Source organism: Borostomias antarcticus (genome assembly GCF_949987555.1).
Source record: "Borostomias antarcticus genome assembly, chromosome: 3".
Taxonomy (NCBI): Eukaryota; Metazoa; Chordata; class Actinopteri; order Stomiiformes; family Stomiidae; genus Borostomias; species Borostomias antarcticus.
This window is the reverse complement of record NC_140236.1, coordinates 16,186,061-16,203,189: the sequence shown is the minus strand read 5'-3', so window position 1 is coordinate 16,203,189 and position 17,129 is coordinate 16,186,061. Positions and strand designations below refer to the sequence as shown.

Below are 17,129 nucleotides of genomic sequence, written 5' to 3'. Positions count from 1 at the left end.
GTCGTCATTCTAGGAGAAAAAATCGCGCAAACGGTGCACACCGTTTTCAGATTGAACGTGCCCAGCGTTTACTAGGCCTATATGCCTTATGGGGATTGTAGTTAAAATCGGTCAATCAACGTTGCTATGATCTAAATGTTTCGATAAAAATCAAAATCAAACAACACGGTCATTGATAATATTAGTTTTGTAGTTTCTGCCTCTCTCATAATTCCATCATTTACAGATTAACTCTCTAAGGTAGGCGAGGTGCGACGTGGAGAACTACAAGTCCCGGGACTCCATTATCCAGGAAGAGAAACTGTGATGTGGTGCTCGATAACAAGGGACACAATTTTGTCTTCTGTAAAAAACAAAACAAAGACAATAATGTCATCGCGGTTGTAAAGCACGGCTTAAGAATGAAAGGCATCGTATGTAAATGTGCTATTTTCGTTCTATTTATGTTACTGAAGTTGTGCGTGTCAGACCGAGATGAGACTAGAGCGGTATCGTTGTTGAAAAAGCATGAGCGAGACGACGCAGTGGATCAGGATCATGAGAGCACTGTAAATTCACTGTTGGAGGATGAAAATATATCTACTGTCAACCAGTTTCAGAAAGATGGGAAGTCTACCAGGTGAGAACACGATAATTATCTACCATCATCACTTTAAATATGGTGCTCCAGTTTCTCAGTGCTGCTGAAAGCAGTCAAAATAAGTAGGCTAGGCTCACACAAAATATAAAGTATGGTAGTCCTCCAACAGCATGCACTAATTGGCTTATTTCCTGTTTTACTGTGAATATGCATAATAATGTTGGGCATGCTGTAGAGAGCTTGAGGGAAAATTGTAGAAACTTTTCAGCAGTAGTCTCTTGGCTGATCACGCGGTGCATTTCTCTCCTCTCCCTCAGTTGTCACCGAGGTAAAGTTGGTTTCACGCTCGACCTTCGTCAGACATTCATATTCGGAATTTTAGGGACCGTGGAGAAAGTACAATCATAAAAAGGAAAAAAATCAATAACGCCAATATTGGACAAAGATACCACTAGATACCAGTGTGCAGCGCGCCAGCTGTATCCAGACTTTAAAGCATTAATGAGCAGTGCTCCCCTAGGAGCTATCCATGCCGTCTTTATCGCAGCCCTGTCTGCACGCAAGAGCAACTGTAAATTTAGGGTAGGCTATTAAAATAAATGTCGTCTGCTGTTGTTATTTCTTCTTGCCCCCAGTTGCCTACTTCATTTCTATCCCCATTGTCAAAATCCGGTGCGCATTCCTGCTTTCAAAATAATCTGGAATCCAAGATCTAATTGTAGGCCTAGCCTAATCTCTATCTGCGCTGCTGTGATAACAATATATGATAGCCTATTATTACTAGGCTAGTGCCCGTCCCCACTGGTCAGCGGGAATTAACACGTGTCCGCGTGCCCTCCGCGTTTTCATCTGCTTGGGTGGGCGTGTTCGGGCTTCAAGCTAACGAGCGTTATAATCTTGCATAGAATACTGATTCTGTCAAATATATCGGTTCAAAACAATATTTATTTATCCAGGCATCTTAGTTTTATCAGTTTCATTATAGCGGAGCAGGTTATGTTTGCTCGTATGTGGTATTTATTTTGTTCACAAGTTCGCGATCATACAGCCAGGCTACAGAGCTCCAGGGACCCCTATGCCAAGCCGAGCTGCATCAAATTGTGGCCGGCCCAGAATGTGATGCAGCTCGGCTTGGCATAGGGGTTCCTGGAGCTCTGTAGCCTGGCTGTACGATCGCGAACTTGTGAACAAAATGAATACCACATAAGAGCAAATATAACCTGCTCCACTATAATGAAACTAAGATGCCTGGATAAAAAAATATTTTTTCGAAATGATATATTTGACAGAATCGTGATATGATGGCAGATACTTCACAATGCTAATGCAGGGACATGCAATACAGCTGGGAGAGCAAAATTCCAGACAAACGTGTAATACCCTCTCCTGATTGGACACTGGTCACGTACATTAGCATAAAATAAGATGGATGTCTATTTTATGCTAATTAGCTCGCGACTCCGCGACGCACCGCCAGTGCGTTTTCCCCTCGACCGGAAGATCATTCGACGCAAACGCTCTCCGTTGGTTTTGAATTGGACGCGGAAATTGACCCGAGTGACAGTTGACCAGTGGGGACGGCCCCCTACTGTTCACCTTATTATTTATTTATTTAGGTAGCCTACGTTATTGTAAATGTGCAACAGTAGGCTATATGGAACGCTGTGCACACAAAGTTGGATGAATGGAAAATAGCTTCAGATGAAGGAACAAGTTCGGGCAACATGCAACCACTTGACTGTAAATTGTGCATGTATTGCAGTCAAATCAAACAAGCTTGACATTTATTTGGAAACAGCAAGCAAGCATAACCTGTTTGATGGTATTTTTGATAACTGGTCAGTTGATATGTTTGCCCATATTACCTAACTTAGCATACATATGGCTCGACTGCTACTGTATAGGCTAGGTCTACCACCACTCGCCCGCAACAAACCTGGGGCCTCATTTATCAAAGAGCGTGTAAATTCTGGTGTAAAAGAGGGCGTACGACGAAAACGCGGAAAATGCGAAATGTAGCGTACGACGAGAATATTTACACGCTTTTCGGATCTATCAAAAATGTCGTACGCCCTTTCCTGCACGAGAAATCCGAGACTGGCGGAGGAGAGAGCGTACGCGCACGCGCCCCGTGTTCCGCCCTCTCCACGCCCAAATTCAACCATATATGGTCAAAACTATGACAGCGCACAACGTGGATACCCCGGAAGGAACCGACATAATATAGCGTGGAGCATTAGGACAGACAAAGACGTTTATGGAAAAACGCGGAAAGAAGAGAAACTTTTCGGAGACGGAGGTGCATGTGCTTGTTGGTGAGGTCCACGCGAGGAAAGAAAATCATCTTCGGAAGGTAAGCTATTTGTACGAGCCTACATTTGTCTGATTGCTCCTACAGTTTAGGTAGCCTACTGTACGTTTCGTGCATCCTGTATGTGGCGTAGGCTACACGGACATGCTGTATTATGTGGCTGTGAGGAAAGCAAACATTCCACACATTCTGTGGTAGGCTATGATTGATTCAGGACCAAAAACAGGGAACGATAACACAGATGACCACTTCATAATGTTAGACCATATTAAACATTTTCCCCTCTGGGAAATTAAGACTCTCATCTAAATCACCCGGTAAATCACACTTAAGCATTTATTTGGCTGCCAACAGAAAAACATATCAATTGAATATGGCTACACAATAAAATGTTTAATGCATAATCAAGTTAACAGACAAACTCAAAGAAAATGACTGAAATTGTTTCTCCAGACTCTGACGTGGGGTGGGACTCAGAGGAGGGGGAGTCTGCAGTGGTCCTTGACCTGACGGTCGTGCCCCCGCCGGTTGCAGCCTCTACATCCAGTGCCACGACCTCCAGTGCCTCCACCTCCAGCGCACCGGCCTCCACCTCCAGTGCCATCTCCAGCGCCTCCGTCTCCACCGCCCACGCCTCCACCTCCGGCTGCCAGCGTCCCTGCCTCAAGGGTCCCTGAGGGCTGGGCTTCCTATCAGACGCTGTGCTGGAGGCTCATGACCCTAGAGGCCCAGAGGGAAATGGCAGAAGGGATTGGGGCAGTTGTGGGGCAGTTGTTCAGCAGTTGGTGGAGGTCACCACACTACACCACCAGAGCCAACAGGACATCCTCACTGCACTTCATTCCCTCACACATGCTGTCACGGACCTCACACTGTCACTCACTACCACACTCACGGACCTCACACAGTCACTCACTACCACACTCACGGACCTCACACATTCACTCAAAAACGCACTCACACATGTCACACAGTCACCCACCAACAGACAATAAAATGGTAGAAATGTGAACCTTACTTGTTTGTGTCTTCATAGCTGGCGCATGACCTCAGTGTGGGCCCTTTGGCCCCGCTGGTAAACCTCATGACGGGGAGGGGGCTGAGGGCTTGGGTCCTCATTTTGTGGTGGGGTCTTGACTGGTTCTCATTCTTATCAGCTTTGAATATACATCTTGGCAAACATAACAGAATGATGTACAAGGAGGGGACAGATACCTAGTGAAAGTACTATTGGTTGCTAGTAAAAAGACAATAATGAGGGCTTGGTATAAGGTGGAACCCCCAACCAAGGAGCAGTGGTGGGTGTTGTGGAGGAGATTTATGAGATGTATTTATGCATTGAGGATGCAGGAAGGAAAGTTTGAAGGGAGATGGGAAAAATGGATGGATTATAGAAGGAAGTGTGATGATACCACTAATATTAAAATGGTCATATTTGAGTAAGAAAAAAAAGCTGCATGGATGGAAGTACCCATAAGCTGTTATTGTAAGTTTTTATGTTTTATTGTATTGTCGTTGTATGGATGGAAAATGCTAATAAAGATTAAAGTAAATAAGACAAAGAATATGTATCTTGGCTATGCACACACCAACAAGCCAGCCGTCACGCGCAGCGCCTGCCTCCAGTCTAGCCCCTACCCTGCTGTGCGCCAGGATGAATGAGTCATGCGTGGAGCCAGGCCACCGTGCCACTACACTTGTGATGAGCATGTCACATATGATTTGGGTATTTATAGTGTGCACATTTTAGCGATTCACATAGAGCTATTCATTCACTGATGGTGCCCTTTTGTGGGTGCAGTCGCCATCGCCGTCACCTCTTTGGAGTTCTATCTCGGCCAGTAGGCCGAGTAGCGCCGGATTCATTTAGGCTCGCATTACGCACAGGAGGACTGTCATTTATATGCTTACCAAACAGCAAACGGGTCCACATGATCACATATTACTGACAATCTAATTGGTCAATTATTGCCGTTTGATGGAGTGCCTGCATTAGGTGTGTGACATATAGCGCGGAAAGGTTTGGGACAGCGCATAGGTTCAGTTTGGGGAACAAATCCATATCGGACCATGAATGAGCCGGTTAGAGGACACGTCTAATCTTGCATTGCGATATATGTTTGTGCTGAATTGGGCTATTAGCCTACATGATTGTGCGTTCAGAAACTGTCGCTCTTATTCTCTCCGTCAAACATAGTAATTCACCGACGCATCACCTGCGTCGCCAGTTCCCCCTGTGTTCAAAAAGGGCGTAGAACACCGTGTAAATCGGTAGGACAAGTTGAGAGGTGTCCTACAAAAGCGCGGAGAAAGGCGACTAAATTTTCGCCCTTTCGGCTTGATAAATCGCAATGTGGGGGGGGGAAATGGCGTACGCCTGAAATCGCGAAAAAGACCGTGTAAAATATGGCGTACCTCAATGATAAATGAGGCCCCTGGACTGTTGCAACTGAACTGTTGAACAGGATGCTGTTGCAACACCCCTCCCCTGTTACCTGTTCATATTCAAATTACCTGGATGGATGTGTTTCATAGCTAGTATGCTGATGGCTGTGGGGGAGGGGGTTGCTAGTCGTTAGCAAGTTCCAGGCGTCAACCGCACATTCAAACTGATTATGCCAGGGCTACTGGCCAGTTATTTTTTCGCACATAGAATAGCCTACAGAAACTAACTATTATACAACTACCGTAGCTTAATAGCCTACATTTGATTGTTTTATATACTATGTAAATTAGACATTAGACCTTGTAATAATAATAGCCTACTACAAATAAAACATTGTCTTTCCTTCTTGAAATGCTTTCCATGTCCTTCCGGCAGCAGGGACGCGGAATCGAACCCGCGCACTTTGAATTACAAGTCTGCAACACTATCGATTGAGCCATTGGGCAGTTGTGGTAGCGTGTGCTTTGAATGGAATAAGTCTATCATAGGTTGGTAAATACGGGATGAAATTAATTAGTCTTTGCTGGTTTAGCGCTATTTATTGATTGTATATCGTAGTGTCATTACTCTGATTGCATCGTAGAAAATGTGGGATTTCTGAGTTTCCGGGTTTGAATGAATGAAGTCTAAATAGCCTAATGAATGAAGTCCGATCAGTTGGTAAAATGATAGCCCTTTAAATAACCAATTTTATGTCTACTGTCTTTGCTGTACCTAATCCAAAAGAGCAGTTCGCAATTCAGTCCGGTCAAACTGAGAAACGTAGCCTACATTAGTCTAAGCAATGGCAACTGTTTGTCAGACAAGCCTACTGTAGCCTCACTGTAGCAGTGCTTTACTGCCCCTCGTGGTTGCGGGTTGTAATATGTTTTTTACCGCCGCTGTCGCCACACTGTATGCCTGCAGACGCAGGCTTATACTTCTCATGACTGTAGCTAACTAGCTAGCGGACCTTGCTAAATGGCTAGGCTAGCCTGGGCTACTAAAGGCATCGTTTTATTTTCACATAAATCATCCACCTCAGACAAATTGCCAGCCAATCTGTTGGAGAAATTGGCTCTCTGTAATTTGTCTGGATCCTTGGTCCGACTCTCCCCTGCAGACTGTCAAACTGCTCCACAGAAAGGCGAAAGTAGAGCTGGAACCTATCGCTGTGGAAATGGAGCTCCTTCACAAGCCTGAATTCACCAAACTGCTCTCTGGACCTGAGGGTTTCATGCACCCACACTCTCCTCTTCCTTGGTGCTCTCCTCCTTGCTAACAGGGCTAGTGCAAGCGCACGCTTTTTAGCACGGGACAAATACATATCTAGCTATAGCTATTGCTGGCAACAACAAATGGCGAGTGTCGGCCCGCTCGTAAAGTCCGCCTATTTTGTGCTGTCCTCTGCGAATTGACTAAACTCCGTTGTCCTCCGCGGCTTCTTCGCTGAACCCAGCAGTGAGTGCAGCGCAAACCGCATCCTTCAGCAGTGGGCGCATCAAATTTGCATATTAGCTTGCCGAATGTAAAGCGTACATTTAACAATTAACATTTAGATTTAACATTTAGATTTAACATTTAGATTTAGCATTTAGATTTATATTTAACATTTATATTTTGCATTTATATTTAACATTTATATTTAAAGGAGTAGTAAAGGAAAAATGCATGTTTAGCCCTGTTTTAAGGTTACTTATGATCATATACAATGGTTCAGATCAAAATATTGACAAAACTAGCACTTTTGAGAAAGTCTGATAATTGCTCTACCACCGTTTTGGTCATACAATGGATGTGGGTGGGCACCTTGAAAAATCTTTCAAAAACATCTTAAACTCTCGATGTCAAAGACAAGAAGCTCACTGAGGGAGTAATTGGTGTCAGTTGGTGTTCTGATATCAAATTAGCCGCAAAGTATGAATCCTGTAGGGTTTTATTTAACATTTTATGAAATCCATTGACTTGTATTGAAGCGACCGTTGTAGATGTGTAGATAAATCCGCAGAGGGGATTCAGGAAGCGGAACTACTTACGGTAGCTATAGTTATTGTTTATGTTGCTAGGCTACCTAGTTTGCGGAAGTTTACACACATATGTGCTGCGACTAAATAGTTATATGCTAAATATTTAAAAAAGCCTTTCCAGATTAACTAGAATTTTACTTTATGGCGAATTATATGTCAGAACTCCAACTAACAGCTCGGTTTATTTTCAAATTCAAATGTAAGACAGCAGCCAGAGCAGCCAGCACTGTTTGTAGTGATGATAAGGATGACAGCCAGAGCCAGCTTGAATGTGTAGCTACATGGGTAGGCAATGTGTGTCTACATGGGTATTGGGTAGGCAAAATCCTGCTAGTTCCAGACTTCCCATTGGTAAACATATTTAATTACCTTGATCATGTCAATGAGATTGTGGTTAGTTTAATTTCAGACAATGAACAGTTTCATTTTAACATTTGCTTTTGGATGGAGATTGGTGCATATTGGTTTATGGTGTCATTCAGGCTTGTTCTGCAGCAGCGCCAGGTTCTGCAAAATCTGGTTCCCGTGGTCCCGAAGGCAAGGGGAGGTTACCAACAACAGTGCTGGCAATGGTGACTCTTTACATGCAGGCTGTGCACATCACTGTATGTAGCCTAGAACCTACAGGAAGTGGCAGGGAGCAATGCAAGTCCATCCATCCATCTTCATCCGCTTATTCGGGGTCGGGTCGCGGAGGCAGCAGCTCCAGCAGGGGGCCCCAGACATCCCTTTCCCTAGAAGCATCAACCAGCTCTGCCTGGGGAATCTTTAGCCGCTCACAGGCCAGTGCGGAGATGTAGTCCCGCCACCTAGTCCTGGGTCCACCCCGCGGCCTCCTCCCAGCCGGACACGCCTGGAACACCTCCCTAGGGAGGCGCCCAGGAGGCATCCTCACTAGATGCCCGAACCACCTCAACTGGCTCCTTTCGACGCAAAGGAGCAGCGGCTCTACTCTGAGTCGCTCCCGGATGACTGAACTTCTCACCCGATCTCTCAGGGAGACCCCAGCCACCCTCCGGAGAAAACTCATTTCGGCCGCTTGTATCCGTGATCTCGTTCTTTCGGTCATGACCCACCCTTCATGACCATAGGTGAGGGTGGGGATGAAGATAGACTGGTAGATCGAGAGCTTTGCCTTTTGGCTCAGCTCTCTTTTCGTCACAACAGTGCGGTAAAGCGACTGCAGAACCGCACCAGCTGCTCCGATTCTCCGGCCAAACTCCCTCTCCATGGTTCCCTCACCCCCCATCAGGAAGTGGCGTACAGCCGCCACAGGGCCCCATGTTAAAAAACTGTGGCGGCTTTACACTTTTCGAAGGCTGTACATTCCGATCCCGCGTGCCGCCGGGGTCCGCCAAAAATAGGCGGGCGGTCTCTAAAAAGCCGCCCGGGTCCCCGGCTCGCGCCGGCGCCCCCCGTTGGCGGCCCGGACCGACGCCCGGCGGCCCTCCGGACGGACCCCAGGTTTTACGGGTTTTACCGCCCCCCTGGGGCGATCCCGGCCCGTTCCACAAGAGGGCGACCATCCCTGCGGAGCCTGTGAGCGTTGTACGCCCGCGGTTTCGGCCGTGTCTCCATGGTGTACTGTTACTAGGTTTCGAGCCAATCCGAGCAATTTTAATTTTAACATGTAAACCTATTGCGGTTGTACACCGACCTATGGCGGCTGTACACGCCATTTTCTCCAAAGTGGTGGGGGCTAGGAGGCTGATATGGCAGTATGTTCATGTCTCCATGGTGTACTGTTACTGTGCAGAGTTTCGAGCCAATCCGAGCAATTTGAATTTTATCATGTAAACCTATTGCTGTTGTACACCAACCTGTGGCAGCTGTACACGCCCGTTTCTCCAAAGCGATTGGTGGTAGAAGGCTATAGCTCGGTGGTGTTAAAGTACCAAGTGTTGACATAAACATACTGGAATATCAGCCTCCTAGCTCTCTGTTAAGTGTGGAAATAAAGGAATGTACAGCCGCCATATAAACCTATTGGCACTGTACGCCTTTCCCGTACGGCCTACAAACATCCCACAGATATGAATAAAAACTTAGATTGCTCTAGAGTGTCCAAGGATCAACATATTTCAGCGTCAGCCCCCAAGATTAAGCGGTTTTCATTTTGGATCAAAATGATCAATTCTTGCACAGAAGGGTGTTGTACTCTTAGAGCCTGACAGTGTCCTGGGGCAAATTTGGAGATATGTGAGGATTTTTTTTTCTAGAGGGGTTAGCTGAAATATCTCTGCACAGTCTCGAAGGGCACTCACTCATGACCCACTGACCCGATTTTGAGGCCTCTAGTGCTTTCGGAACCCCCTCTGTAAAGTAAAACAATGTGCGTGTACAGGCGCCATAGGAATTCGGCGGCTGTACATATTCTCCCTAAGTCGCTTCCCGTAACCCGACCGAAGGTAGCAGAGACGAAAGCTCTGCACATTCTGCAATGGCAGTGCATGCTGAGTAACTGACCCGAGTACTGTGTCTGTACTGTGCATGTAAAGGTCCTCAGGGAGCTGTGACCTCTGTTTCAAAAGGTCATGTGTACAACGGCAACAGTTTGAATGGTGATTTCCCCCATTCATTCCTGTGGCGGTTGTACACGCCTGTTTCTCCAACATGGATGGGGCTAGGAGGCTGATACTGTAGTATGTTCATGCCACCAAAGGGTAGTCTAAGACCACCAAGTGGCATCCTTCTAGGCCAAACCACTTTGGAGAAACAAGCGCGTGAGTGTAACCCTAATCCTACCCTAATGGTCAATATCTCCAAAGATTATTGTGCTAGGAGGCTGATATGGCAGTATGTTCATGGCACCCCTGGGTACTCTAAGACCACCAAGTGTCAGCCTTCTAGCCCCATCCGTTTTGGAGAAACAGCCGTGTACAGCCGCCACAGGTCAGTGTACAACGGCAATAGGTTTGCATGGCAAGTGTCCAGGCCGATATATCTCCAAATTGACAGGGGCTAGGAGGCTGATATGGCAGTATGTTCATGTCTCCATGGTGTACTGTTACTGTGCAGAGGTTTGAGCCGATTCGAGCAATTTTAATTTTATCATGTAAACCTATTGCTGTTGTACACCGACCTGTGGCGGCTGTACACGCCTGTGTACTGTAGCGTATTAAAACAAATTGAGCGGTCCGATCGGTCCGAAACCCGTACGGCCCTTTGGCCTCGAGGTGACGATCACGCACGCCGGATTTCGTGCCGATCGGACCGCTCTGAATATCCCGTTCTCGGATTGGCCCATATGGGATGCTCCGATTGGTCCGACGTACAGAGGGCCCTTAGGCCCCGAGGGCCCGATCACGCTCACCGGACGTCGTGCCGATCGGACAACTTTGAAAATCGAGCTCTCCGATTGGTCCGAAACTCCGCACGCCGTTAGGCCACGGTCGGGCCTCCGCCCTGACCGGACGTCAGCCCGATCGGTGGGGGTCAAACTCAAAACCGGCCCGAGACACTTTTGGGCACCGCAGGCCTCATCGGCGCCCTCCGGAGGGCGCTGGGTTCGAATTTGGTGAGGCCACGCCCAAAAACGGCGTCCCGAGAGGTCGCATGGTCGGGGACGCCGTTTTTGACTGAAAAGTGCCTGGGCTGTACACGCGTGTACAGCCGTCCAAGGAACCTGCCCGGGTTGTACGCCGCGTACGGCCCAGGCGCGTACCGCCTGAGCTGTACAGGGCGTACGGCCTCCAGCCGGGTGGCATGGGCATTGTACGCCGCGTACGGGGCCCATAGGCCCCCATAGTGCGGTTGGCGGCGGGTCGGAGTCACCCCCAGGTGGTGAAATCGGGCCTGTACACTCGGGTGTACAGCCCTTATTGGGACTGTATTGAGGCTGTACACATTTTCGTGAGTACGTGTACAATGGTAGCACTTTGTGTACAGCTCAGGCAGTTTCAATGCAAGAAAACGTACAGCCCCCATTGACTTTCGGCGGACTTCCCTACCTCGTGAACAAGACCCCCAGATACTTGAACTCCTTCACTTGGGGTAAGGACTCATTTCCTACTCGGAGCGGACAGGTCACCGGTTTCCTGCTGAGAACCATGGCCTCAGATTTAGAAGTGCTGATTCTCATCCCAGCCGCTTCACACTCAGTTGCGAACCTATCCAGAGAGTGCTGGAGGTCGCAGGCAGATGATGCCATCAGGACAACATCATCTGCAAATAGCAGCGACGTGATCCCCAGCTCACCGAACTGCAAACCCACCTCCCCACGGCTACGCCTCGATATCCTGTCCATGAAAATCACAAACAGGATTGGTGACAAAGCGCAGTCCTGGCGGAGGCCAACCCCCACCGGAAAGGAAGACGACTTACTGCCGAGGACCCGGACACAGCTCTCGCTCTGGGTGTATAGGGATTGGATGGCCCTAAGTAGGGACCCCCTCACCCCATACTCTCGCATAACCCTCCACAAGACCTCTCGAGGGACCCGGTTGTAAGCCTTCTCCAAGTCGACAAAACACATGTAGACAGGTTGGGCAAACTCCCAAGCCCCCTCCAAGATCCTCGCGAGAGTGAAGAGCTGGTCGGTTGTTAAGGAAAAATGGTTTAGTTTAGATTTCAAAGAACACGCTGAGTGGTCGGTCAAGCTGGTTTTAAACAAAGGCAATAGTTTTATTCTGTTACGATGCTGCAGAGTCGGACTCTAGCACAGTGAATCCAGGCAGAGTGAGTCAGATGTGGACGAGGTTGATAGGTTATACAGTGAAAAAGGAAGTGACATAGTTTCAGGATGAAGAGGACAGGGAAGTGATGTCACACAGGAAGAATTTGTAGTTTTAACAGACTGATCTATGAGAACGAACTACAAAGTTAGAACAACAGTCAAGTAGGAAAAGAGAACACTTTGGTGAGACTTGAAATTCATTCACACGGTGGTTCCACGACCAGTACGAAATCCGCATTGTTCCTCTTCGATCTGAGGTTCGACTATCGGCCAGACCCTCCTTTCCAGCACCTTGGAGTAAACTTTCCCTGGGAGGCTGAGTAATGTGATGTCTCTATAATTGGCACACCCTCTGGTCCCCTTTTTTGAATATTGGGACCACCACCCCAGTCTGCCACTTTTGGCACTGACCCAGAATTCCACGCAATGTTAAAGAGGCGTGTCAACCAAGACAGCCCCTCAACACCCAGCACCTTCAGCATTTCTGGACGGATCTCATCAGTCCCTGGGGCTCTGCCACTGTGGAGTTGTTTGACTACCTCAGTGACCTCCTCCAAGGAAATTGACGACCCCCCATCATCTTCCGGCTCTGCCTCGATCGTAGAGGGTGGATTAGTCGGGTTCAGGAGTTCCTCAAAGTGCTCCTTCCAACGCTCAACAACCTCCTCAGTTGAGGTTAGCAGTGTCCCCTCCTTGCTGTATACAGCTTGGATGGTCCCCCGCTTTCCTTTCCTGAGGTGTCTGATGGTCTTCCAGAAACACTTTGGTGCCGACCAAAGTCCTTCTCCATGGTTTCTCCGAACTCCTCCCACACCCGCTGCTTTGCCTTGGTCACGGCCGAAGCCGCAGCCCTCCGGTCCAGTCGATACCTTGCAACTGCTTCTGGGGTCTCCCGGGCTAACATATCCCGGAAGGCCTCCTTCTTCAGTCCTTCTTCAGTTCACCCTCACTACACGCTTGGGTTTTCCAGGTCTGTCCAGAAGCTTCCCCCGCCATCGAAACCAGCTCACCACCAGATGGTGATCAGTGGACAGCTCTGCCCCTTTTTTTACCTGAGTGTCCAAAACACATGGCCTCAGATCAGATGATACGATAACGAAATCGATCATCGACCTTCGGCCTAAGGTGTTCTGATGCCAGGTGTACTTGTGGGCATCCTTGTGTTCAAACATGGTGTTTGTTATGGATAAACCGTGACTAGCACAGAAGTCCAACAACAAAACACCACTCGGGTTCAGATCGTGGTGGCCATGCCTCCCAATCACGCCCCTCCAAGTTTCTCCATCATTGCCTACGTGTGCATTGAAGTCCCCCAGTAGGACAGTGGAGTCCCCTGCAGGAGCCCCAAATAGGACTCCACTTAGGGTCTGCAGGAAGGCCGAGTACTCTGAACTGCTGTTCGGTGCATAAGCACAAACCACAGTCAGAGTACCCCCCCCCCACAGTCCTAAGGCGCAGGGAGGCGACCCTATCGTCCACTGGGGTGAACTCCAGCACAGAGGCGCTCAGCTGGGGGCTAGCTAGTATAGCCACACCTGCCTTACGCCTCATACCGTGAGCAACTCCGGAGAAGAACAGGGTCCAACCCCTATCCAGGAGTTTGGTTCCGGCAATGCAAGTTTTGTAAATAAAACTGCATTTCGGCACTCTTTGACCTTTTTCAATTAACTGTGGCTAAACTGCTGTCTAGTGTAAGACGTATTCAGCTGCTGCAAAAGTTGTTTATAAACTGGCTGAAGACATGTGATTGATGATTTTTTTTTCTGAATGTAGCCTTAATATGGAGGTACCATGTTAAAAGAATAAATTATGGACAGTGGACACTTGATTACATTTGTTTGGTGTCATGATTTTGACATTTCAATCACAAAACATGACAAATATGGACCACTCCTGTGATGTGTGTGCTGAGGAGGCTGGGGAACCAGTGTGAGTAAAAATTATGGTAGGCTCTTATGCAGTGAAGTTTTTTTAAAACCGTTTTAATTATTGTGATTTCTGTAGTGGGTAGAAATATCCAGTTTGTAAAAAAAATAAAAAAATCTTTAGGCTACTATAGCTTGTAGGTTTGACTTGTGCTTTGGGAACATGTGTTTTGCTTCTTCACATGCACGCATGTAGATAAAAACAACTGAATTTCCAGTCTGGCATATCTCTGTGCCCCCCCCCCCAGTCAAAAAGGTCCAGAATCGCCACTGTCTGTTGGTATTGGGGTGTACTCCAAGGCACTCAGCTATTCCAAAGGCGGAATAGCCGCAATTGACAAACCACTCCAACGTTTCCTGAGAAATGTTTAAACGGGGTCTCCCTACTAAACCACGTCTGTCTGCATATACGTCAATGGGAAAAACTGGCTTCAGTTAGCTGTAACCTTAGAAGTTCGCTTGTCGCATCAGCTACTAGCTCGACCACCCTTGGATTTATTTGAACTCCGCTAGCTTGTGCATTAACAAGAAAACATTTTAGCCATTCCAAGTTGAAAAGGAGGACGTCGTCGCTGATAGCAAGATCTCGACAGACTCAAAATTTATTTACAATAAAACCCTGCACATCAGAGGATGCCTGCGCCATTTTTTGAAAACTGCAGTCATGCACATGACATTTTTCATCAAAAGACATGTCCAATCGACAAGGATAGCCTGGATGTACACCTGTGGGCGTGGTCAGCTGATTGACACATATAACACACACCAGTTAAAAAAGCTTTATCGTTAGAGTGGTGTGTGTTGGGAAAGGGCAAAAGCTCAGTCTAATGATAAAAGTGCAAGCACACTGTTATGATAAACGCACAATCCAATGATGAAAGCACACTTTTAATGATAAAAGCACACCTAAATTATAAAAGTGCAGTTTAACGATTAATTTAATGAATAATTGAATGATTAATTTAATGAATAATTGAATTTGATTGCATTTTAATCATTCACACATTTAATTTGATTGCATTTTAATCGATCACACATTTAATTCAATTGCATTTTAATCGACAACATATTTATTATACATTTTTGTTACTTCCACCAATCATATAAAACGGGGCTAAACATGCATTTTCCCTTTTCTACTCCTTTAACATTTATATTTAGCATTTATATTTAACATTTGTATTTAACATTTAGATTTAGCATTTATAATTAACATTTATATTTAAAGTCCAGATTAACCCAGTTCAAAATTTTGTTATGAGCTTCATACACCACAGGAAAACATGTCATTAACCAGCCAGCCAAATCTGAGTGATTAAAAATGTCGCTAAGTATATAAAATAAGGCTTCAAAATCGGTTAAAAATCAGCAGCATTCTCTGGTCTGAGACTGTGGGGGCATGTCTGCTGAAGGCACCGAAGCCACACCCAATTGCGTGGGGAGGGGGTGTGAACGGAAGAACCTGTCAAATAGTACAGTTCTCTGGTCTGCATATTGTCACACTGGCACGCTGTCTATTTTGTGGTAGGAAGGCACAGCTTTGTGAAAACAGAGAGGAGTTGAAATTACACTTGTTTAATGAGTCAAACGCACAGATGCTTCCTCCTAACCTACCTCCTGACAAACAACACAGGTAAAACTGTAGCTACTCTATACCAACGCGCCAGTGTTACTGCCCTTAGATGCAAAATACAAAAACAGGCAACGAGGAATGTATGAGTCTGTCCCTACTTTCTCCCTGCCACCTCCGGACCCATTCCTATCCCTCCCAGGCGATCCTGTCGTCCCTTGGGATCAATGGAAAAAGTTGTTTAAAATGTACCTTTTAGTCACTGGCTTGAACAGCGCTGATAGTGCAAAGAAGCGTACACTACCGGAGTTGATAATCGGGACAGACTCATCCACTCTCGTTGGCAATGTTATGTGTGAGAATAACGAGCACTCGGCTTCAACTTTCCGGCAACATATCCAACAGAACTGGAATATTTAACCAGTAGCCGCCGAGCACCGCTTCACTGGCAGAGGGTGCGTCTTTCTCCAGCTGCAGCTGGTCTACCTTTACCATCCCCCTCGCTCCCGCCTCCCGGTCTTCCGCTGGATTGTAACTGATTGTAAATTGTAAATGATTGTAACCATTACCGGTGAACCCATACGCACATCAGGTGCCACAAATATGGCAGGCAGTTTCTGTATAGTTAACGCTTATAGTCATAATATGTCATCCATAACGTTTTTTGGGTGGGTGGTCGCCTGGTCGGTGCTGCTATGTTAGCTAGACTAAGGTTATATACACACTCCCATCTGCAACAAACTACATAGCTAATGTTAGCTATAATTCCTCCTAAGATTACATATAATTCATCATAGCTGACATTACCACATAAATGTCAAGACACATATTTTGTATATTAACGTAGCAGTGTATTTTCCTATTGCTTACTTTACCTAGCTAACGTTATAACATTAATTAGCTATAAGCACACAAGGCAGCGGTGTCGGCACCAAAGGTTGATGCGACAGGAGGAGAATGGAGGCCGGGGAGGGAGATGGTTGGCTCCGCAGAATTTACCAGGACCAGTCGTGAGTCCGTGAAACCCAAAAGCCTCATATTATAATTGCAGAAGCTTTCGGGAGTGAAATGTTTGCTGCAGAGGCGGGCGCTAGCGGTGACAAACTCCTCTGTAACACCATGGCTCTTCAAAAATGCTAACCATTTGCTTCTCATTTCAGCTTTACTCGGGAGTTGAAAGAAGGAGACCTTATCATCCCATTCCTGCTGGCATCCAGGAAGGATGCATTTTCGTTTAGTTTTATGCATAGGCATTGCTAACTAAGAAAAACTAGCTAATTCTAGACTGCTGGTTAAAACTAGCTAATTCTAGACTCAAGATTGAGCAGGAGAACCGAAGATTCAAATCCGTTCTAGCTTTATAAAGTGTTAGGGCGGGGATATGCTAAGAACACCGCTCTACGTCAACAAGTACCATTTTAAGCCCGCCCAGAAAATCCAGAAATCAAAACTGGTCAAAAACACAAAACTGGTCTAACTTCACAATTCAGTACTACACATGGTTCATCCCATTTTTACATGTTATCAGCAATGCATCACTAACACATGGAATGTGTTTTCAAGCAAATCTCAGATTTTGGTTAACTGGGACTTTAACATTTAGACTTAGATTTAAC

The 17,129-nt window shown here is 46.6% G+C and overlaps 1 protein-coding gene across 2 annotated transcripts in view; it reads left to right on the top strand.

The window, feature by feature from the left end:
* The first annotated feature begins 320 nt into the window (after positions 1–320).
* The window catches only part of slc9a8 (solute carrier family 9 member 8), a 194,121-nt gene continuing 177,312 nt past the window's right edge, over positions 321–17,129 (top strand). For both annotated transcript variants that reach the window (XM_084461744.1, XM_084461743.1), the window contains exon 1: positions 321–619. In XM_084461744.1, the coding sequence (XP_084317870.1) occupies positions 402–619 (218 nt within the window). In that variant the 5' untranslated portion in view covers positions 321–401. The remainder of the gene's footprint in view (positions 620–17,129) is intronic.